The 24,462-nt window shown below is 36.4% G+C and overlaps 3 protein-coding genes across 4 annotated transcripts; 2 read left to right on the forward strand and 1 right to left on the reverse strand.

Moving 5' to 3' along the window:
• The first annotated feature begins 7,245 nt into the window (after positions 1 to 7,245).
• LOC143546754 (uncharacterized) lies at positions 7,246 to 8,109 on the forward strand. Its single transcript, XM_077038346.1, has 2 exons — positions 7,246 to 7,655; positions 7,764 to 8,109. The coding sequence occupies exons 1-2, from the start codon at positions 7,246 to 7,248 to the stop codon at positions 8,107 to 8,109; spliced, it is 756 nt and encodes a 251-aa protein (XP_076894461.1).
• A 9,489-nt stretch (positions 8,110 to 17,598) lies between these two features.
• LOC143547437 (putative lysophospholipase BODYGUARD 3) lies at positions 17,599 to 20,838 on the forward strand. 2 transcript variants are annotated; one of them, XM_077038865.1, is made up of 4 exons: positions 17,599 to 18,258; positions 18,351 to 18,679; positions 19,206 to 19,405; positions 20,386 to 20,838. In XM_077038865.1, the coding sequence occupies exons 1-4, from the start codon at positions 17,694 to 17,696 to the stop codon at positions 20,714 to 20,716; spliced, it is 1,425 nt and encodes a 474-aa protein (XP_076894980.1). In that variant the 5' UTR covers positions 17,599 to 17,693; the 3' UTR covers positions 20,717 to 20,838. The 2 variants fall into 2 exon arrangements, with proteins under 2 accessions (XP_076894980.1, XP_076894985.1); XM_077038870.1 differs by having other exon boundaries at positions 19,206 to 19,315.
• Positions 20,839 to 22,428: 1,590 nt separating this feature from the next.
• Positions 22,429 to 23,008, reverse strand: LOC143546763 (uncharacterized). Its single transcript, XM_077038356.1, has 2 exons — positions 22,525 to 23,008; positions 22,429 to 22,445 (listed from the first exon to the last, which is right to left on the reverse strand). The coding sequence occupies exons 1-2, from the start codon at positions 23,006 to 23,008 to the stop codon at positions 22,429 to 22,431; spliced, it is 501 nt and encodes a 166-aa protein (XP_076894471.1).
• Positions 23,009 to 24,462: the final 1,454 nt, after the last annotated feature.

Below are 24,462 nucleotides of genomic sequence, written 5' to 3' on the forward strand. Positions count from 1 at the left end.
AAGGTTTCAGTCTCAATTGTTGAGACCATTTACTCGGGTTGCAGAGTTGTAGTTGCAACAACTTATGACATTTATAGGAACTACACCTTTCACATAAAATCTTTCCCAACTTTCTACTCCAATCTCCAATAGCTGTCAACATCTAACTTTATTTTTCATCTTCTTCATATAATTTTTTTTTGAAAATATATATCCAAGCGAGCCTTCCTGAGACGATATGTACGTCAACCGTCCACACTGGCTTTGGCATTGCAGGCTTGACTCACCGAGGAACATCACAATGAGAAAACTCATCACTGTGGCAAAACCCCATTGGGTCAGGTTTTAAAGCTAAAACCATAAGACCCAGGCTTTAACCATCACTATAATGACATTGAACCGAAGGCAAATTGCACTCTATCAAATCAAATGTATTTTAATTTTACTTTTTCACTCAATCAAGCTTTTCGCTCAATCAGTTTCTTCTATAACTTTACTTTTCACTTAATTGCGCTATTGCTAGAAATATAGACTGATCGATGATAAGCGTTAATTTTATAGCGTTAGGTAAAATATTTTTAATTTTAAATCTCTTGATCGCTTAAATAATTAGATTTAAATACACAAAGAAGTTACTTAACAAAGGATTATCACCAACGGATATCTACTTACGATTTTAATCCATCGGTAATCACTAGCAGAACGTTGACGGAACCTAACTAAACAAAGAAAATATAATTAAATTAAAAAATTTTAATTGAATAAATTGGTGACAGATTATCGATGAAACTTCTACTACTAGAAAAAGGAGTATCACTTAGAAATAGTAATTATCGACAGATCTCCAAAGATAGGCGAACATGTCACATAAAAGAAAATTATAAGCAAAACCAAAGTACATAGTTGGTAATATAGACTTCTCCTACTGATAACTAACAGAATATTACCTTGTAGTCAAGCCAATGTTTATCGACCACTAATGTCTAACCCTAACGAGTTTTTTCTTTTCCTTGTTTTGTGGTTCTGTCATCTGTGTATTAATATTGAAAAAAAAAGTCTCACAAAAGTCGAGAAAAAAAAAAGGTATTCAGTTGAAGGATTCACATTTTACAGGCCACGAACAAAAAATCAAAAATAAAGGAGGTGATTTATTACTTTTTTTTACAAGGAATTTAAGGAAAACCAAGTTGATTTGGAATTCTTTATCGGTTGGTTCACCAAGTTTGGGTTGACCATTGACCGCTTTTATTTGGGTTGGACATGCGGAATCAATTCAGAGTTCTTATTTTATTGGGTTAAATGAGTTAGTTTTAACCAAGTTTGATTTATTTTTGTGAGCAAGTTGCTTTGGTTCTGAAAAGTTGTTCGGAATTGATTGGCTTGTATTTGTTCTAAAGAAGTGGAGCAAAGGCATTTGACGAAGTCAATGGCAGGTGACGAAGAAAGACTGGTAATCCTGTTGGGTTTCAGTGGTGATCAGTTAAAAATTTGTTTATTAAAACCGGTTCAATAAACGTGATTAATAAATAATTAATCTCATTAATTAATAATTATACGCAACGGAATGTATACAATTAATCAACACCGAAACTAAACCCGAGGATCCGGTTACAGAAAATACGAGTACAAGTCAAACAATAAATATATTATTATAACTAACGATATATTTAAGTTTACATCGGTTAATAAATAACCGGTCGAGACACCGAGGGATAACGAACGACGCTAGTTTGACGAACAAGTAACCGGACAGCGACGACGACAACCTTTGTCGATAGCAGTGGCGGTATCCGATCAGAAGCAGCAAACAACAAGAACAACAAACGGCGACCTGGGAAATGGCGCTGGTGGCTGTGTTGCGGTGATGCTGTTCGGCTTTCAAACGAAGATGGTGGTTTGTTTTCTTTACGTGAAGAAACAAAAACCCAACTCTTGTAATGGGGCTTATGCTCCACACCTTTTGGAGTGGTGGCCCGCTCCTGTCTTTTTTCTTCAAGATATGTCCTTTTTTCTTTTAGGTTATAATTATATATAAGTATAATTATTAAAACCTAACCGGGACACCAAAGTCCAATTCGTTTAAAGCCCGAACAAGTTTATTTACTTAGTAAATAAACTATACTATTTATAATTATTATAAATAATAATTCCGTCATAGTTATATTCGTCATTTACCGGTTAAACAATGTAAGCAGATTTTAGTTCGTTGCCGTAACTCTTACGGGGTCATAACCCGATTGGGCGTATTGATTTACCTGAACCGGTCTATAATTCCAACAGTCTCCCACTTAGACGGTTTCTGGTTAAGTTACTCAATACTGATAGCCAGTGGTGCTCTAGCTACACATAGCTGCTCCGAATAAGTTATAACATTTTAAATTCATTAACCAAAACAATCTTGGAATACACTATTGCAAGATAACGAATTTATGGTAATCGTTGTCATCTATCCTTTTTGTATAAGACATCAATTGAACAATGAGACATGGATCAAGTTCAATCTCATATGGCGCTCAATCATTATAGTTCTCTATCTAGAATCAAAGTGGTCCAATCAAGCACACAATTAGTTTGGGTGAGGCCTCACACTTCACCAGTTTGAATCAACGAGGGCGCCAAGATGTCTAACTGTTACATATCATGTAAGAGTACAAAATCCCATCTTGATTATATACAACTCCCACTGAACTTCAGATCATTCCCAACCAATGTCTTTATAGCTGGCAGTTACGCGATAGCGGTTGACACTGATCAAAGAATAGCCTTTAGTAAACGAAAGTTCTAATATGTATCTCATGTCTAAGGATACTAAATGAGTATACCGGTATCAAAACATCTTATGACTAAGATCCATGAAGATGATTTGATGCGAGTTACATCCAACGTCATTCTTAATGAGGCCTGTGAGTTTGGAAGTCAACCCCTTGAGTCTAAAGTCAGAATAGTCTTAATTCAGAGTCGTTCCCACGAGTCTAACCGACTACGGTTAATTTAGAATACAATATTCATGAATTAAACGTATTAAAATCGAACACAGTTATATTATTCAACATTTGGATTTAACCATTAAATCAAAAGAGAACTCAAAAGTATAACTGTTTAAATGTTCACACATCCAAATACTAAATCAAAACAAACTACTAGCTAATCTAAGACCGATAGCATCTCTGTGATGATCATGCTTGTCCTGAGTCATCGGTTTAGTGAACGGATCAGCTAGGTTTTGATCTGTGTCTACTTTGCTTATTATGATGTCTCCTCGTTCCATTATTTCCCAAATGAGATGGAACTTCTTTAGAATGTGCTTGGCTCTGGATGAGACCTGGGCTCTTTGGCCTGAGCAATAGCACCTGTGTTATCATAGAACACCTCGATTGGTTTATGAATACTCGGAACCACATCGAGATCAGCGATGAACTTCTTCATCCAAGCAGCCTCTTTAGCAGCATCTGATGCAGCTATGTATTCTGATTCGATGGTAGAATCCGCCACCACACTCTGCTTGGAGCTTTTCCAGTAAACAGCTCCTCCATTGAGAGTGAATACATATCCTGATTGTGAGCGAGAATCATCTAGGTCAGTCTGGAAGCTAGCATCAGTGTAACACCTTACAGTGAGTTCTTCTTCCACTCCTCCAAAAACTAAGAACATGTCTTTCGTCCTTTTCAGGTACCTCAAAATGTTCTTCACAGTAGTACAGTGGGCAATGCCAGGGTTCTACTGAAAACGACTAGTCATGCTCAGCGCATACGAGACGTCGGGTCTAGTACATAACATAGCATACACGATAGAACCAATCGCTGAAGCATATGGAATCGCTTGCATGTGCTTAGTTACAATGTCCGTTGCCGAAGATTGCGATTTGTTCAACACGGTTCCTTTAGCCATGGGGAGAGATCCTTTCTTGGAGTTATCCATAGAGAAGCGTGCCATTACTTTGTCTATGTATGTACTTTGACTTAGCCCTAAAAGCCGCTTAGACCTATCTCGGTAGAACTTAATTCCTAGAATATAAGCAGCTTCGCCAAGATCTTTCATTGCAAAACAAGAGCCCAACCAGTTCTTAACTTCCTTAAGCATAGGGATGTTGTTTCCAATGATCAATATATCATCCATATACAGGATGAGGAATGATATAGTGCTCCCACTAGCCTTTCTGTAAACACAAGGATCATTTTCAGTTTTGATAAAACCAAACTCTTTGATTTTCTCATCAAAATGAATATTCCAGCTGCGAGATGCCTGTTTAAGTCCATAAATGGACTTATTCAGTTTACACACCCTGTTAGAATATTTAGGATCGACAAAACCTTCAGGCTGAACCATATAGACATCTTCAGAAAGATGTCCATTAAGAAAAGCAATTTTGACATCCATTTGCCATATCAAAGGGAAGAAGAACTACTCTAAATTCATTTTTAATGAGATGATGAGCAACCTCAAAGGAAAGAAGAAGGATATGTTCCTCATGTATCCGAGGTTTCTACAGATGATTTTTGATTCACATTATCCACAACTGATGAGATCTGTAGAGACGCTTGATTTGAAGAGTTTGGGTCCTACTACTTTTGGTCTGATGAAACAATCAAGGATGGGAACAAAGTTTACATACCAAGGACTCTATCCCTTGGTAAAATTCAGGAAATTTGTTGATATTGAAGCTGCAGTTGCACCAATCATTACTAAGGAGCACGTGACTCCAGTTCAAAGGCCAGTTGCACCGACCTTCGAATTATCCTCTGACGATGAACCAGACAGTCCTCCGCCATCTACGACGAGAATTGAATCTCATGTTCCTCCTGAAACACCAGTACCAACATCCGCTCAGATCGAAGCAATTGAAGCAATCAAAGCAAAGCTCCAGTTGACTGCATTGAAACCTCCTCAATCAGTCACTGTGACACATGAAGAAAAGCTAGAAGAGGAAGCAGACACGATATCGTACCACGTAAAAGAAGGAAGAAAGATCCTAGACCGGGTGTCCTGATAACTGAGGCTACAACTAAAACAACAACACCAATAGAAACAACTACACAACTAGCAACACCAACAACAGCACCAACCGTATCTGCTGCATCACCACCACTAGTTCATTCACCACCGCCAGCTCAATCTTCACCACGTGAGCCAGTTACTCAACCTCAGGTGTCACCAAGTTCTGTTCATGACCCACAACCTTCTCAAGATCTGTTATTTGATGAGGTATTTCCAGACTATGACTTTGAAACTCAGGTTGAATCCATTTTTGGACCCTCAGGACCATCCGATCCGGTTGGTCAAGGGAGTTCCAGTGCGTCAGAGAAGGTGGCCCAAATTCTTGTCATGCAAGACAAGGGCAAAAGGATAGCACTAAAGCAAGCACCAGTTGATATACATGCTCTACAACAGCGGGTTTTTGAATTGGAGCAAGACTCGGCTGTCAAAGATGTCCGAATTCAAGAGCTAGAAGCAAGCAACTCAGACAAGGATTCCAAGATTAAAGAGCTTCAAGCAAGTATGGGAGGCCTCACTGCCCTTTACTATGATCTCCAACAAAGGCTTGTGAGTAAATTTGGAGATGAATTCAAAAGTGCTGACGAAAGAGAGAACGTTCCAACAACTCAAGATGAGTTTTGTCCAGCTTCAGAAATTGAGAATTCTGTGAGTCTACAATGATATATGTCTGCTCCATCTAGAACCGCCGAACAACAACAAACACTTGTACGAAAAACTCTGATTCGCAAAAACTCAAATAAGAATGTAACTTCGTCTGATCATCCGGAAAATTTTGTTGTTGAGCTTCAAAAGGGGTTTTCTGATAAATACGACGATCGTTCTGGGATTGTGTCGTGGGGATTTAATGTTGACAGACATATTTGGTGGGTTAAAAGGAAGTCTGGATGACTCGAGTATTACAAGAAGTTGAAGGACTTCGGTTCATGGACAAGGGTGGACTTAAGTGAATTAATCAAGGCACCTTTCCATAACCCAAGTAACGAGTCAAAGGCCACTAACTTCTGGATGTATTTAAGCAATCAGGTTGAAAAGGGATTTCCTTCAATGCCTACTGCTGAATCTTTTATGAAGAAGGGCAAGGGTGTTCTCGATCCGCACACTGGAAATACGATGATGAATGTAATGTGGCCACCCACCAAGAAAGCTTCTTCAATTCCTCTAAATTCAAGACTACCTGATGGTGTTCTTGAAGGCATGAGGTTTTGGACCTATGACGGTGAGAACGCAACAGTTATCATTCGTTTAAAGAAGGGATCGTTTAGATTTGTTGATCCACGAGATTTACTTCGCTTTGGTGAATAAGACATCAAGATGCTTAGTGGTTTTCAAATCACAGCTGAGCCCTTGTATGAGCCTGCTGCCAAAGAATACACACGTATGGTGGGTTCGATAATACGTACAAAATTGTGGGCTGGAGCTTATAGGGAGGCTGATAAAGAAGCTGATGCAGAGATACTCGAGCACGAAGTCTAGTCAAGAAATAAACCAAGGGGGAGAATGTTAGGTTACAATAAATGGTTTATGCTTTTAAATATGTTGTTGGTCCTTCTTTTGTAAACCGGAAAGGGTTTTCTGTGGGCTTGTGTTTGTGTTGGGCTTAGGTATGGTATATGTCTATAAATACCATGCATTTCACATTGTTCTTTTGGTTGGTTGTTCATCCATTATTATTCAATCTGTAAGTTAAGGGCTTAAGCACCCGACGTATAATATACGTGTGTTTTGAAGCTTCTTCATTGTGTTTGGTGTGTTCTTAATCGTTTCTCACAGAATCAACGTAGTGGTTAGTTTCCGCCTAACCATTAAGTATATTGATATCACATTGAAAGATCCGTCACGGGAATTACACCGGCTCTTGTCTTTTTTCTTCAAGATATGTCCTTTTTCCTTTTAGATTATAATTATATAAAAGTATAATTATTAAAACCTAACCGGGCCACCAAAGTCCAATTCGTTTAAAGCCCGAACAAGTTTATTTATTTTGTAAATAAACTATACTACTTATAATTATTATAAATAATAATTTTGTCACAGTTATATTCGTCATTTACCGGTTAAACAATGTAAGCGGATTTTAGTTCGTTGCCCAAGGTGTAACTCTTACGGGTCATAACCCGGTTGGCCGTATTGATTTACCCGAACCGGTCCATAATTCCAACAAATCCAACCCAAAGCGAGTGGGGGAATATCTTTACAGGTTCCAAAGCTGAACGGAACTAATTACATCACATGAGCGATTGTGGTGGAAGCAATTTTGGATGATCAAGACCTATGGGAAGTTGTTCAACCAGAAGAGGTGCGGTTATTGATGCAAAAAAGTATAAAACTGCAAGATCGTTTTTGTTTCAAGTGGTGGATGGTGATATTCTTCTTCAGATTTCTCAATACGAGAATGCCTGGGATATATGGATGGCTTTGAAGGCGCGGTATGTTGGGGCTGAGCGAGTTCAAAAGGCTCTACTGCTAACGTTGAAAAGTGAATTTGAGAAACTCAAGATGGCAGAAAACGAGACTGTTGACGAGTTTGCAAGAAAAATAACAAGTATGGTTTCAAAGGCAACGAGTCTAGGTCACGTGTTCGAGCAAGATGTCTTGGTGACGAAGTTACTGGATGCGGTTCCAGATAAATACTTCCAACTCGTAGCCTCAATCGAGCAAAGTGTTGATCTCGATAGTTTGATGTTTGAAGATGCCGTTGGAAGACTTAAGGCATTTGAGGAACGTCTACGAGGGAGAGAACGTGATTCAAATTAACAAGGGCAGTTACTTTTCAATCGTTCGGAAAGTAGTTACAAAGGCAAGACGTATGATCAATCCGGTAGCCGAGGTAAGGGTTGGTCGAGTTCACAGGGGCATGGAAGAGGCCGTGAAACTGGAGGTCAAGACCGAGACGATGAGGACCAAGATGGTTGCGAAAACCGAGGTGGTCAAGATCGTGGGCCAAGTCATAAGGGACAAAGAAGAACCAATGATCGTCAAAGGGGAAAAAAGGATAGATCACAGGTTCAGTGTTACCGTTGTGATGAGTTTGGTCACTTTGCTGCTATGTGCCCGGAACGTAAGAAGAAAAAGGAAGAATCTAACTTAAACAAAGTTGATTTTGATCCATCTTTATTTATGATTAAGGGTGATTAAAAGACGGTTTTACTGAATGAAGATGGTATGATTCCAAAGCGTTTCGAAACCGAGCCAATGGAGAAAGATGTTTGGTATCTCGACAACGGAGTATCGAATCACATGACGGGTAATAAAGCGTACTTTTATGAATTGAATGAATAAGAAATGGGAACGGTGAAGTTCGGGATGAATCATCTATTGATATTCGGGGAAAAGGGTCAGTCTTAATTGAAGGGAAAACGGGGGAGCAGCATCTGTTCACCGATGTCTACTACATCCCGAGCCTACAGTGCAATATCATAAGTCTTGGTCAAGCAACGAAAGGTGGATGCGAGATTTACATGAAACATGATTTGCTAACCATTAAAGATGATACATGTAAGCTTTTGATGAAGGTGACAAGGACCAAGGACCGATTATACAAGATTAGCCTCAAGATAACAAGTCCTGGTAAACAAGCTATTGTTGGAATGAAGAATTTTGCAGGTCGAGATCTTCAAAGAGTTGGACTGAAAGAAGACAAGCCGGTTACGAGTCAGATTCCAATCAAAGATTCAAGTTCCAAAATTCAAAGTCCAAAGAAAAGTGTTCAATAACTTAAACGCGTGGTCAAGGAAGAGATTCAAGCCCAAGGGAAGGCGTCTAATGATCAAACGAAACAAGTGTTACTTCAAGCTAGGTGAAGCCCAAAGAACATTGCAAGAGATCAAGAAAAGCCTAGGAAGAATCAATAGAATGATGACAAGCGTGAAGTTGAAGATCCGCCAATTTCGAGTAGGAAATTAGGGGGTGAGTTGGGTGAGTCGGATACAACAATTGGGGGGGGGGGGGGATGATTGTTGGCTCAATTGTTGTTTGGCCCAAGTGTAAGGCCTAACCCATGAATTATTAAGGTTTATTATATTTGGTAATGTCTTGACTAGCAAGTTTGGTTAGTCTGTATAAACCGAGTTATGGTTAGACATTAGATTAAGAAGTTGTGCAACTGAGTTAGGGTTCATCAAGAGTCAAACCGAGTTAGGGCTTGATAGTTTGTAATCAGTTTTTTGAGTGAGATTTTCCGATTAATAAACAAGAGTTATTTGTTTAGTTCGTGTTTGATTATCGATCTGGCACTTGAGATGAGATTTTGAATGGATTCCCGCTAAAATTTTTAGTAGTTTGTCGGTGTAGGGTCCAATACCAGATACCTTTTATGGTAATCTTTAAGAAATATTTTTAAAAAATAGCAGTTCAAGCCTCACCAATAAGCGTTGAGCGTATGAATTTTTGAATTCAAGGGTACAATGGCAACGTCCCTATATTTCAAATATGATATATCGATGTTTGGGTGTGGTTTGTACGAAGAGTCATTATGGGATATTGTTGTAAGCGCATTTGTTAGATTTGGTGTCCCAAAATTTAAAGAGTCCATCATGAATGCGTAATATGCCTTAGGCATAGAATATAGGTGTAAAAATACAATTTAGAGGAATGCCAATACCATGAGTGGGCCGAGCGGCTTTCTTAATTGTGTATATTCGACATGTGCGCACACGTAAAGATATTTTATTTTTATTTGTTGTCCATGTTGAGCCATTAGGACTCGTGGTCTCACATAAAATCTAGTGTATTATTTTATGTGTTGCTCTTATAATTTCGTGAGCACAGGTAAAAGATAAAGGAATGTGCTATCCAGGGTGTTCGCGATAGCCATAGGCACAAGTATGTGCCCACCTATAGAGAACAAGAAATTGTAATATGTGCAAATGTATTGTAATTTATTTGTATGATTTTACAATGTAATATAGTTTGTTTGCAAGAATTAAATGATTTAAATAAAAAAACATGTATGTAAGGTCTAGAAATAATAACACAGATGGAAATAATAATATGAATAACAGGAGCACGAGCACGAGCACAAGCAGCAGCAACAACAAGAAAAACAACTACAGCAACCCATAAGCACATAAATCCATGGCAAGGCCATTAGTAGATAAGAAGCAGATATGATACATGATGGAAGCATGGTTCGTGCATTAATCAACACGGTTTACAACCATATGGCACGCCCCGACTATTTTCGTGCACAGCCGGGACGACAAGAATTTAAGTGAGTCGTGCCAACCAAGAGGCATGACTAGGCAAAAACAATTGAAGATAATCACTGTCCTACGATAGTAATCGCATAGATTGGCCAAGAGAATTTTTTTAAAAGCATAATCATACCTATTGTTACATCCCAACCTAAGACGAAATTGTCGGGGCGTGAACTGATTGCTCATAACTCATAGGACACCAGTATAAGTAGAACCGACAATATCTAAATTACTTTATTAAATATAAATCACAATACACATTACAATATTTAGAAACAAACACAATATACATTACAATCATTTAACTAAACAATTATTATTAGTTGATATCCTAGAGGTCTGATATACGAGCTGCAAACTTGCAAAATCCAATGCCACCTGCGATATGCATAAAAATACAATAATTTGTTAACAACACATGTTGAGTGAGTAAATCACCAGTTTTGATATATATGACAAAGAAAAATAACAAATCAATACTCAAGTGTGTAACAAAATTAAGTACAAATAGTGGTGTCGGTTGACCATGATTAATCGAACACAATCGATAGCTACTAAGACAATAAATCACAATTAAACAAATAATGTTGTCGGTTAACCATGATTAATCGAAAACAATTGATGGCTACTAAGACGGTGTATGATAATACTAAATGAGATACATTATGATGGACCTATCTGAAACAGTAATTAAATAATTAAGCAGTTTGCACATAACACTTAATTGAATCATAACGTAATAGCAAATATAATTTGCTTGTTAATATTTATGTAAAAGTTGTTTGGAATGGTACGCATAAAGTCCCTAAAAAGTGTTTAAAAACAGTAGAAAAAGGAGAGTGATTACTCACCTTATAATCTGATGAGATGAAAGATAATAAGATAGAGAGAACCGAAGCTCGAGATTTAACGTGCTGATTGACCGACCCAGAATAACCTGAAACTTTGAGATAGGAAAATAGAATTAAGAAAGACAACAAAGCCGTTTGAATTAGGTTAAACGAATGTATAAAAATCACGATATAAAGTATTTAATGTTTAAGCGAGCTGATACTGTTTAGAATCTGAACTTTCATGACAAACATAAAAGTCTTCTGACCCGAAAGCTAGTTTTGACCAAAGTAGTAGTAATCGAATAATCATAAAAATAGACTTTTATGCCCCCTAAATGGTTCGGGATCAAATTGATCCATGAAACTCCCTTAATCAGTGAAATTGATTGAGGGATTTTGTTTATAATATGAAAACCTATGAATTTTCAGAAGACAACTTAGCCGGAAGATGAATAGAACAAGGAGATAAACGAGGTCAAAGAGTCTTGAACACCAAAGTTAAACAAAGTCTTAAAGAACTTGAAAAAATCTTGAAGAATCGTCAAAGGAGGAGATGGAATTCGAGATTTGCAGAGATGGTGGCTGATGCTACAGTAGTCTTTAGGGTTTTATGACATGTTTTGATTAAATATTAACGGTTAAAACTTGTTTAGATAGTAAGCAACTCAATTAGGAAACGAAATAATGAGTTGACGATGAAATCGAGCCTAACAACTTAGAGTCGATTGTAATAATAGGGAAATGAATTTGGACAAGTTACAACACTAAATGACTTAACTTGGGCCTTAATTTACAGGATTTGGGTCAAAATAGGAATGATTTATCATTGAAAACGAATAAACAAGTCAAAAATGAACTTTTGCTGATCAGGAGGCTACCCAAGTCACGAAGGGAGGAAAGGGGGGCCTCTCTGCGCTACAACTCGAGTCATTTTTATAAAACTTTGATTTTGACATATTTAGCCCTTGTACTTCTATAAATACGTTTTTCGGCCAATTTTAAGCGATTGTAAGGGTTTCCAAGAGTTATTTGACTAGTTTGAATATTATGAGGATATAAAATGATTAACCCAAGTTAATTACTAATAAGTTCAAGATTTTATTAATACGAAAGATCCAGATTACATTCCCAAGTCGAGTAAACATAACCGAAAACAAATACGAAAAACCCAAAATGTTAAACCTATGGATTAGCATGGATGGGAGCACGATTCCTAGAAAGCATGACCGTGCACCTCAAATTTCACGACCGTCTCTACAAGACCTCCCAGATCATACAAATTTATAGGGAGCATGATTCATTATTTATCACCTAATCCAACACAAACCACACCATATAGATATAAGCTAGATGGTTCGAGAGGGTTCAAGTGAGTGTCATCGTCCACAAGGGGCCTCAAGAAGTAATAATCCACACCCTACTTTGTTTTAGTTTAATTAACGTTGATTAAACCTAGTGTCAGTGTCGTTAATATAGCCTATAATGGCTAAACTTCTTGTATCACTTTCATCTTTATGAGCTTTTATGTATTTACCTTCTAATTAATATTAGGTTACTTTTTATTGTTTTCAATTCTTAAAGCCATTATTATTATTATTATTATTATTATTATTATTATTATTATTATTATTATTATTATTATTATTATTATTATTATTATTGAATATGAGTGCTTAAATTTTATTAACTATTGGTTTTAACTAATATTACAAAGGTTGCACAGTTTATATACAAACTCCAGCATCACTTTTGACCGAAAGGGTGAAGTCTAAAAACTTTATATTGTCTGGGTTAAACTATTTCAAGATCAACTGTAAGTTTGAACGTCATATCCTTTGGTTTTGACTGGTACCTATTTGTATATTCCAAACCAAACTATAAGTTTGAAATGTCATTCTTTTAAAACCTTGTAATTCGCATTTGAGTCTAAGTATGCTTTGAGATTGCTTTAACTCCAACTTGTCTGTCCTCGGCGGTGCTTGACCATTTGACCTTAATGACAATGTAACATCCGTTATTTATCATTTCCTTGTACCCCACCCGCGTTATAATTCAGATTGTTTATCATTAATAAAAATTGAATTATTCAGTAATGTTGTGTATTTGTTTGCTTAATTATGCTATAATATGTTTCAATTCTATCACAAACGCTATTTCATGTAATTTGGTTCATTATTTGCATTTAATCAAAGTTTTGGGGTTATAGTTATCAAAATATAAGCATTTGCTGGAAATCTGTTCTTCCCACTACTCTACAAGCTTAAGCCGAGTCCATCATGATATGCGAAAATTCTAGGGTTTCAGCCCAATCCAATTCGGTGGCGATACACGACGGATACCCCTTCAGTCAATCGCGATACGCGACCTACTCAAGAACAGCGATACTATAATTTGGTCGCGATACGCAACGCACGAGCTCTCGGGCCGTCGTGATACACGAGCAGAGCTTGATTGCAAAATTTTTGTTCCAAGCCAAATTGATCCGCCAAATCTTGATTATAACTCGTTTTTCTGACTATAGAAGGTTCCAATGGCATATTACACGGCATTCCCGTAATTTATTCACCAAGAAACGCTTTGATTCGTTGATTTACCTATAATACCTCTCCAAGTTAGGGTTTTATCCCTAAATTATGAATTAAACCATTATAACTCAATTATTATAAATACCAACAACCTAGACATCTGCCCTCTTGTTCATAACTCTCAATTTACTCAATCTTTCACAAATTCAAGCTCGAAGGTGATGATTTGCACGCTTTGGCTTCTAAAAGTCAAAATTTTCATTGGTCATCTTATTCTAGACGATTTTTGAGTAATTATTTAATTGTTTTATGTTCTTTTACATGTTAGAATCAAAACGCACTATCAAATCAATTGATTTGAGGTGTTTTAAGGTTCAATTTTATCTTGTTCTGTATTCTAGTCTTTTTGTTTTTCCAATGGGGTTATACCCGTTAATTTTTCATCTTTATGTTCTAAATCAGAAACCAAACTTAATAAAAATTGTTTTTTTTACTTATATAGCTTGTTGAAAGCAAACCGGACCTAATTTTGGATTCGAGTCCGATAAAACTAAACCACTCGATTAACTAACTTTAGTGATATAAAATACATATTTCAGTAAATTAAATAAGCTAAGGTATTTAAAACATGACTAGTAATTATTTGGACCAAACTAAGTACAATCGAACCCGACCCACTTAAGTTTAATTTTCTCGTTTTAACTCAATTCTTTAATCCAATTAATGAACCGAACCCCTAATCTTTTATATTCTTTATATTATGTAGTTTGAATTTCTTTTAAGTTAGGTTTCTTTTATGAGGGTTTGTTGTTGGGACAAGTCAAGCTAGTCCTTCCGCTAAAGTCATTCTGTTGTCATTATTTCCTGCCCGTTTAAGAGGTGATTATTTCATAGCTTCGTATTTATATTTTACTGGTTTTGGGATGTAGCATGTAACCATATTTCAACTCAATTGTTTCAATTATTACATCTTCAAACACTAATCATGCTAGTATCATGATGTACAATTCTTTTCGTATTGTTTCATGCTTTATTTGCTACATGTCAAAGTTTTTATTTTATGGTTGATGGATATGGCTACATGAACGCAAACGCTATAATGGGATGGTCATTGAGACAGACCTACTCTTCTAAGTAGTCTGACCTTATGTTTGGGGGGGGGGGGGGGGAGGGGGATGTTGTCCTGAAGATGATGGCCTGCAGTGGTGTCCTACGATGGTAGTGATGGTGGCATGCGGTGAGGGGGTTGGTCTAGGAAGAAGATAAGATGGTTAGTGTGATACATTTTGACTACTTTTTTAGAAGTAATTCTTTTTACTCAAATGGATTTCATTTATTCAAAGTTAGTGTAAAGGAATAAAACCGAAAGTGTTATACGTTTAAAATGACTGCTAGTTTAAATTTTTTAAAGGCCTAGTTTATAATTTGCTAATGCTAAAAGGAGAAAAATTATAATTATGTCAAATCTTTTATTCTATCAGTCAATTATATGTTTAAAAATTATTTAATTATATGAATATGTTAGTGGTATAAAGTTAATATATAGTACTTAGAAGTTTGGACTAAAGTAGCATTAATTACATCTTAAATTAAACTAGCAATACAATAATAAGCTCATAAAAACCAAACACCCCTAAAACATATAACGTGGAGTTGAGCAATGTATTCAATTCCTTGTTCTATTTTTGTAGTTTTGTGAAACCTTAGAAAATTGCTAACATGCGATACCTTAACAATATGGAAATCAAGGATGTTGCACATGATTAATGTCTGGGTCACAATGGCAAAAAGATATCTACGAGGAAAGTTGTTGGCCTAAAGAAGGGGGTTCATAAACTCTGTATCGAAGCACAAGTTGTTTTTTTTCAACATGAAGTTTTCTCGTATACGTCTCACTGTCATTAGTTGTAACTGTGTTTGGCAACAACTTGGTTCATTTTGTGGTAACGGTGGTTAATTGTAATTTGCTACATCATTGGCAATTAAGAACAAGTAGCAATTGTTATTAAAAGTAAGTGTACGTGCATTGGCATCAACTTCCACGATCAACAATATATAATAATTGTTAACCTGACTCATGAAGAATTATGTTGTTTCCGGATAACATTTTGATGATTCCCAACCTATATGAAGGTTTGGTTGTACGTATCATATTGTTTCTATAACTTTTTGGTGCATTATTCATAGCATAAGAATATACTAGTTCTTGTATTCTCCACGAATTTAAAACGTACTAGGCTAGTGCAGCTCGCTTCGCTGTGTAACGACTCTTTTTGTTTCCTTCTGTTGACCTTCTTAGGAGTGAACTTCCTTGAGTCAGTTAAAAGTTTTGAGAGTACCTCCACAATATACCTTAACTTGGAAGTGATTCTTACACGATTTAAATAGATATCTAGGCGTGGATTACCTGTTTGTTTGAGGCTACTATGATTTTTGGCATCAAATAAGTGAATAACACATTGGGGGATCAAGGGGTCGGAGCCCATTAGTGGGATTCAAAATGATCGCTCCTTAGCAAGGTCAAGGAGAAACGCCCGTTGTGAGGGTTCAATTCCTTTGATGGAAAGTTGTTAGAAGTTTAATTAGATTTTCATGGTTGATAGAAAATTGCATAAGTATCAGTGCTATTTGTAATCAAAAATTAAATTGATGCAGACATGCTAATTATAAGCAGTTGTGGAGTTGCTACTAAGTGATTTTTGATTCCTAGAAGTTATTGCTGATGGTAATCGAATAATCGTCAATTGTTTGGTAGTGCTATTTCAACAAAACGTTTAGATTTTTGTATGATAAATTTACATAAGTTTGATAAACTATTTACTAGTTTGACGAACTATTTCCTACCAAGTGTTTTTTGTTTTTTAAATACATTTACTAGTTTGATGAATATGTGAATGATAAACTATTTACATTTTAGTATTTTACACACATAAAAGAGTTGTGGCGCATTAAATTCCCAATATTCTTGGTTTGAAAATCTTACCATTTCATTAATTGTTCCACCACCCATTGTAACTTGCTTACTTTTGTACTAGAATTTTAATCTTCAATATTACGCCATCACGATCTTAATTAAAGTTTTTTAGTCTGCTTCATAGGGAGTAAAAAAGCTAAGGCCGTGCATAAAATAGATCAACTTTATATAGTCATACCATCGACCAATCATATCATTTATGAATATGGAAAAGCTGGGCAGTCATAAGGATTCAAGTACGCTATATAAACCGAAAGAAAGGCTCGAATGAATTATATAAATAGTTTTATTAAACAATGATTAAAATTATAGTGGAGGAGTGGAGGTTGTTCGACTTTAGCATCCAATCGACGCATACACTAAGAGTGTTTATTTATTTATTTACTACTACTGCTACTACCACTTTTACAGCTGCTACGACTATTACCCCTACAACTACTACCCCTAATACTGCTACTTTTAATGTCGCTACTGCTACCACTACTTAAGGTCGATGGATCAATTTTTTATTAGGTCTAACCAATAGTTATGAGGTTTTAATTTTTTTTTTTATAAATATAGCCAAATAAGTTTTAAGATTTTAGTTTTTTTAAGGACTCAATAAATATTCCATTTTATATTTTTTAAAAAGTTATGTTAAAAAATTTGTGCCAGCGATAAAATTGTTCTGCGGCCGGGTGTCCGGCTTGGCCCATGCTTAGGGCCAGCCAGGAAAAGTATTACCGTTCAATTTTCGGTCACAGAGTCCTTCATTTAGGGTTGGTACTTTATTCTTATTTTTGGTTTTACGAATATAATGAATCCAGTCACTGATTATTAGATGGTGAATCCTGGTGATGGTGTGCCCTTGAAGACATGGGTTGGTTAACCCCTTTAGTTTTAGGTTTGATGACTTTAAGACAATGTGTTGAAGTTACATTTTTAGCCTTGCAGATGGTTTCTTTGGAGCTGCACAATTGGAGGTTCAACCACCACCAACCCAAGTTTAAAAGTGTTGCTAAAATCTTTATTATTATTATTTTTTTTAATTTTCTTCCAGCAAACTGTTTTAATGAATGCATTTATCTCTTACCTGTTAGTATCTGTCCACAGAAACACCTTTAATACAGGTATCAAGCCCACACTCTTCTCCCTTCAAACCCACAAGGTGATGCATGGACTCAGTTAATTAGATCTGCTTGTAAGTGTGATCATGGGCTGTAGTAGTCTAGCGATGATCGGTCACCTAATAAACGACGTTTTGAGTTTCGTTATATTCTCCATTCTGGATGTACTAGATCTAGTCCTATGTTACGGCTACAAGGTTATCGATTTTCTCATAGAATCCGAATGGAAACCGTGTTATTGTTCTTCACCGAAAGAGGCCATTGCAAGCAGTGGTAAGATCTTGGTGTCCGAGACTGGTGAAGCAAAAAAGATCGTGTGCCTCACGTCAACGAAGTTGCAACTAGAAGAGATCTCAGACACGCTCTACACTCGGCCATCCTTAGTGTCCGAGGTGTCCAAAACCACCGTGAAAGAGCTTAAACGTCGAAAACTCAATAACACAACCAATGTTGTCACGGCCTTAAACAAGGCCACCATTAGATCGAGTACCTTCACGGTGAACAACACCATTGTGGAAATGTTACAAGAGAAAATAGGTGGTCACAAGTCTCACCCGATTCCTCGGTGGTCGGATTGTGATTGCGACACGTGTAACTCGTGGTCGAATATGTGTAACGATAGTCTTTTTGTCCACACTGATGGACCTAAAGGTTTGTAACTAATTTGTAGTCTAGGATTCTTTTTATATTCTTAATTAACATATAAAGTTTTTAATGATGATGACAACTTTGATGATATCTAGATAAAGTTGGGGACGATGTTTTGTTTATTCACGGGTTCATATCATCATCGGCATTTTGGACTGAGACGGTGTTTCCAAACTTCATGAAAACGACTAAATCTACATATCGACTATTTGCAGTCGATCTGCTAGGGTTCGGACGAAGTCCGAAGCCCCATGACTCGCTCTACACGATAAAAGAGCATTTAGACATGATCGAGAAATCCGTGCTCGAAGAACATAAGGTTAAATCTTTTCATATAGTGGCTCATTCTCTTGGTTGCATCCTAGCTCTAGCACTCGCAGTGAAATACCCAAACTCCGTCAAGTCGCTCACCCTGATCGCACCGGTAAGCACTATTCTTTTGAATGTTTTATAAAACTTTTTAATTGTATTTATGATCTGAATCTTTTAGGTCAATTCATTAACCAAAATGATGCAGATTTCCAAGATTCAATGACTAAGTTTTTACCAACCATGTTAATTAAGACTTAAGTAGCCCAAGTCAAATTTTGTGGGGGGCAACTACACACATCGCTTGCATCTAAATCCCACACCATTTTAAAACCCGTCTTGATAGAGGACGGATGATCGTTTTGTCAAATAATTTTTAAAGTTAGACAGTCTATGGTCAGAACGGTTGTCGGTATTGACCGAATGATTGTTCTGAAAAATAATTTTTTTGAGTTCATTCATCCAGAAATTATGAGCATTAATTTCAAAATTAAACTTTTCTGGTCAAAATGGTGGTTTAAGTGTTTGTGGACGATCATTTTATGGTGTGAATAAGATATGGGTGGTGTAGCTATAACTTGACAAAATTTTGTAGCCCCTTTTCTAAATAAAAGAGCTTATTTAACTGAATGACTTGCCAGCCATATTTTCCGACACCGAAAGGGGAACATGCGACACAATATATGATGAGGAAGGTAGCGCCACGGCGGGTGTGGCCGCTGATAGCGTTTGGGGCATCATTAGCTTGTTGGTATGAACATGTTAGTCGAACAATTTGTTTGTTTATCTGCAAGAACCATCGAATATGGGAATTTCTCACCAAACTCATCACCAGAAATAGGTAACCATTCTGTTTATTAAAAATATTATAAAATGTCGTATCTATAACATGATAGTTTTTTATTAGGCAAGATTTTAAATCTATAAAATCTTATTTTATTTTTTAAAACAAACGCATTAAATTAATTAAAGCTAGTTTACTTATAAGTTGAAGTCATATTATATAGTCAATGTCGTGATCACTTGGACAGCCGAATTAATGCACAAAATTTATGGCCACCTTCTAAGGTTGTCATCCACGATTTCGTATCTGTTTGGTTCATTTATATTTTCTAAGACTTACCCGTAATTATATATAACTTTGTTTAATTTATAAAATTTAAATTAATAAATATTGTTTTACTTATTTAATAATTTTTAACAAATCAATCTTATCATAGCATACATAAACCACCGGAAAAAATGTTACCATTGTATAATCTATGTTACTACCAACACTCAGGGCGGATCTAAGGCGAGTTGAGGGGTTGCCTAGGATAACCCTCAACTTTTACAAATAAATGAAAAATCAGTGGAAATATTTTCTTCTTTATTTTATATATTCGGAAACGTATGTGCAAATATTATAATACCTTTATGTGCAAAAGTTTTTTTTTTAAGGTTACCCTTGAATTTTTCCTTATAGATCCGCATCGTTATTTAATTTGTGTGAAAAATTATTGAAAGTAACAACTTGGGTCCATCTCGGTAAGCATGTGTTTGGTTAAATACTACAATAAATATACAACCAGGATGTGAAATTGTGAATACACATGTCACACTTACCAACTGAGATCATTAAATGAAATGCTATTTACGTGGCCTTTTATTTTTATTCATTTTATAATCCCCAAGGATATAATAATAGTAATTTCAACACCAAAAGAAGCCACCTACGTACATATATGTAGGTCAAATGTTGTTATGACTAATGTTTCCGGATAGAAAAAGACTTGCTAATTGTTTGATTAATTGATTTCATGTTATATTTAATTAAAACAGGATCAAGACTTATTTGATCAAAGGCTTTTGTTGTCATACACATAATGCTGCATGGCATACCCTTCACAACATCATTTGCGGGACCGCAGGCAAGATCGAAGGGTATTTGGATACGGTCCAAAACAATTTAACATGTAGTGTTAATATTTTTCATGGTCAATATGACGAGCTCATCCCAGTTGAGTGTAGCAGCCATGTGAAGACGAAGGTCCCTCGGGCAAACGTTAAGGTTTTAGAAAAGAAAGATCATATTACGATTGTTGTCGGACGTCAAGAGGCTTTTGCTAGAGAACTTGAAGAAATTTGGAAGTCTACAAATTTAAACCGGTAAAAAAAGGTTAAATCCATTGGAAATCAAGAAAATGGATGAATACTGGTAGTGTTATTATATATATGTGTGTATGATTTGGTGAGGCTATTGTTTATTTGATCTTCTGTTGCATTGCATTTTAGAGAATTTCATCTATTCATATACAACCAATTGAAGTTAAAGTTTCACGTTTAGAAAGAAATTTTTAGAAAAAATGATTTTTATTAATATATTGAATTAATAACAGAAGCAAGTATACACTGAATTATAGTTTCGAGTAGATTTGGAAATAAAAAATTGTAACTCGAAAATTGATTTGAAAACGTACAACTTGTGACTTCGATTCAGATCCAACCACGACTAAGTTTCATACATTTGAATTTAAATAGACTTAAATTTTTGAGTAATAAAAATAAAATAGAGTAACAGGTTGGGTTTTTTTTTTTTGCTAGTTTCCCACTAGCATTTTTATGAAATTTGTCATTAAAAAAAATAATAAAAAGAGTAAGACCCTTTTGGTAGGGATTTAGAGCAATATATATCATCCAAGGTAAGTTGATAGAAATCTATTCTCGTTATATATATTTAAAAAATGAAAATAAATAAAAAAGATAAGGGCAAAAGTTTAGAAAGGCTTCCAAGACAAATATGGAGTTTGAAAACCCTTTTCTCCTTTAAGGCTTTAAGGCTGTATGTTATGATGGGATTTTTAAGCGCCTCTACAGTGTTACGTCAGCGTCACGTGGGCACTGAAGGCATCGAAGCCCCAGGGCCATAATACCCCTCTATGATGAGGGAGGCTTCGAAGCCCAACTTTTTTACTTTTTTATAAATCAAAAAAACCAATACAATAAGATATAATACAATAATAAAAAAAATACAATAATACTAAAATACAAAATAAATTAAATATGAAAACATATAAAAAAATTACAGCTACTTTTAGTCGTCGTTTTCGCCGTCATCTTGCTTATTACTCCAAAAATGTTCAACCAAATTCGATCGAAGGTTGAAATTCGTTTCCTTTTTCGTGATTTTTACAAATTAGCAAGTTTCTCATCTTTATTTAGTGTACAGATCGGCTCTGATTCATCGTTGTACTCGCCTTGGCAAATTGCTCTACTCGAGTCCTCCAATATCATATTATGCAAGATAATGCAAGTGTACATTATGTTTCTTAACTTATCCATTTGTTGAAAACAAACCGGTTGTCTAATGATATACCAACGTTTCTTTAATACCCTGAATGCCCTTTCAATGTTTTTTCTTGCCGACTCGTGTTTTTTCTTGAAATACTGACGTTTTTCGTCAATCGGGCACGTAAAGCTAAGAACCAACGTGGCCCACTCCGGATAAATAACGTCGACTAGATAATATCCGTATTCGTAGTTGACATCGTTCGTGAAAATGAGGTGTCGGGTGAGACTCAGTCTGTGAGGCGGTCAAAAATAGGGGACACGTTAATCACAGCTACATCATTGTTTGCACCGGGCATCCCAAAAAACGCATGTCATATCCAAAGATCAAATGATGCAGCCGCCTCAAGAATAACTGTTGGGCCATCATGATCACCCCGATGATATTGACCCTGCGAAGCAACAGGACAGACTTACCATTCCTAGTGCGTGCAATCAAGGCTATCAAGCATCCCCGGAAAATCGTGTCTTTGTTGATGCACCTCGTATATTTTTTGTACGTCACTTTGAGTCGGCTTCCTCAAATATTTTTTTATGTTATAGGTGTGGAATACCTAAGTTTAACAAATTTTATAAAATTCATACTCAAAATTTTACGGTTTTGAAATAAATAATTAGAATAATAATACTCACATTCGCAGAATGTGTGAAGCGCCTCACGAGCCACTGCCTCCAACATCTGTAAATACTCTACCATGGCGTCGCTCACAGCCTCGTACGCTAGTTGACGAATTGCCACCGTGCATTTTTGCATAGTTGAATATCCAGGTTTACCTCTCGTGTCCGGCCGTTGTTGGAAGAATGCATAAACGCGATCTAAATCACCAACTATTCGTAAAAGTAGTTGGCGACTCATCCGAAAACAACGTCGAAATTGTTCCAAATCAAAAGTCGCGTCCGACGAAAAATAATCTATCATCAACCAGTCATGAGCACCTACGCGATCCCGTTGAAGATGAGGCCGTCTTTTTAGTGGTTGTGAGCTTTCACAATGCTGGACTAAGAGTTTGGCAGCCTCTCGAATAGCACGAAATATCGCTTCATCCTCGGAATGTGAATTGGAAATATCGTCGATATCGGGCTGGAAGTCGGGTGTCAAAGATGAGTCGGAAGACATATTTGAGAAGAAAGTTTTAAAAAGTTTAAATAGGAAAATGGGATGTTTGTAGAGATTGGGTGAATGGTATGTGTGTATATATATATATATATGTGTGTGTCAAGACCGTCTTTCGGGTGCAACCTTAGCAAAGGTTTGACAAGAACACATCGACTTAATTACTCAAAGACCGATTGAGTATCCCGACGGAATCAGGATATTCAATGATTGAGAATGAAAGCTTGTGGAGAATTATCAAACACAAAACAATAAATGATAATCGGTAAAGACTATTTCAATGACAAATATTCACTATATTAAATGATACGTCAATGATACAGTGAATGGAATGTCTAGGGTTTTGTGTGACGGCGACTTTTGATATTCGTCTGCAAAGATTGTCAGTATGCGTGCCAAAAAACCGTCTCCTAGTCATACCCTAGGATGTCTATATATAGACCCTAACATTCCATGTATACGTCCTAGACATTACATAATGAAAGATAAATCTAATACAAGTGTTTCAGACCCATATACCTTGCTCGAGCAAGCTTCCTACACAAGGTGTGCTCGGAGAGTGTCCTCGAGCATACTTTACTTAAAATATATTCTCTTTCGAAGAATACATATTCTCTTCGAGTAAGCTTCATTCCTCTTGACTTGTTCAAACTTTGCTCGAATAAGTCCATCGAGCAAGCTCATTCTTCTTGATGTCTTCAGCTTTTCTTATTCAGCAATCTTTATCATGCTCGGATGTAAATCTTGCTCGGTAACTGAACTGTGCTCGAAGTCTTTGCTTTGATTCACGTGACATCCTCTTATTGCATCCATGCTCGTCCCCATGTGCTCGATCATCCTGTGCTCGTAACACTTGGCTGGAACTTGTATGATCAAGCTGTTTGCTCGATTGACAATCCATGCTCGATAGAAGAGTACCCTTGCTCGTTGAAGTGTAGCTTGCTCGAAGCCTTCAACACTTAGAAGAATCAACCATTTAAGATTCAGAACCTTGCTTGAAGTAGTAAAAACCATGCTCGATCGTCTAGGCTTGCTCGTATTCCATACTTAGCCGTTTCTGAGGAGGTTGAGAAGATTCCAATCTTTCTTATTAAGAAATCCGACCCAACAATATATATATATATGTATGTATGTATGTATTTTATATTATTTAAAATTGATTTTTATATAACGGTAAAAATCCGTTGGGTAGGGGGGGGGACCCCATCTTCTCACCGCGCTCGTCGTCCCCTTCACACCACACCCTTCCGCGCCCCACCCCAGCGCACCCCCCGGCGGTGTTCACACCTCCACGCCGCCCTTCTCCCCCCTCCACGACTAACATAGCGTATGGTTAAAAAGTTAAAACTGAATGCACTCATCCAAGCCTCCACTCACAAACTTCAAAACCCGTGACCGACCAAAGAATTTTTATTTTTTTATTTTTTTTGGAGAAAAAAACCAAAATATCCACTTCA

Source organism: Bidens hawaiensis, unplaced genomic scaffold, assembly GCF_021521415.1.
Source record: "Bidens hawaiensis isolate Kalapana, Puna unplaced genomic scaffold, B.hawaiensis_p1.1 tig00000905_1, whole genome shotgun sequence".
Classification (NCBI taxonomy): domain Eukaryota; kingdom Viridiplantae; phylum Streptophyta; class Magnoliopsida; order Asterales; family Asteraceae; genus Bidens; species Bidens hawaiensis.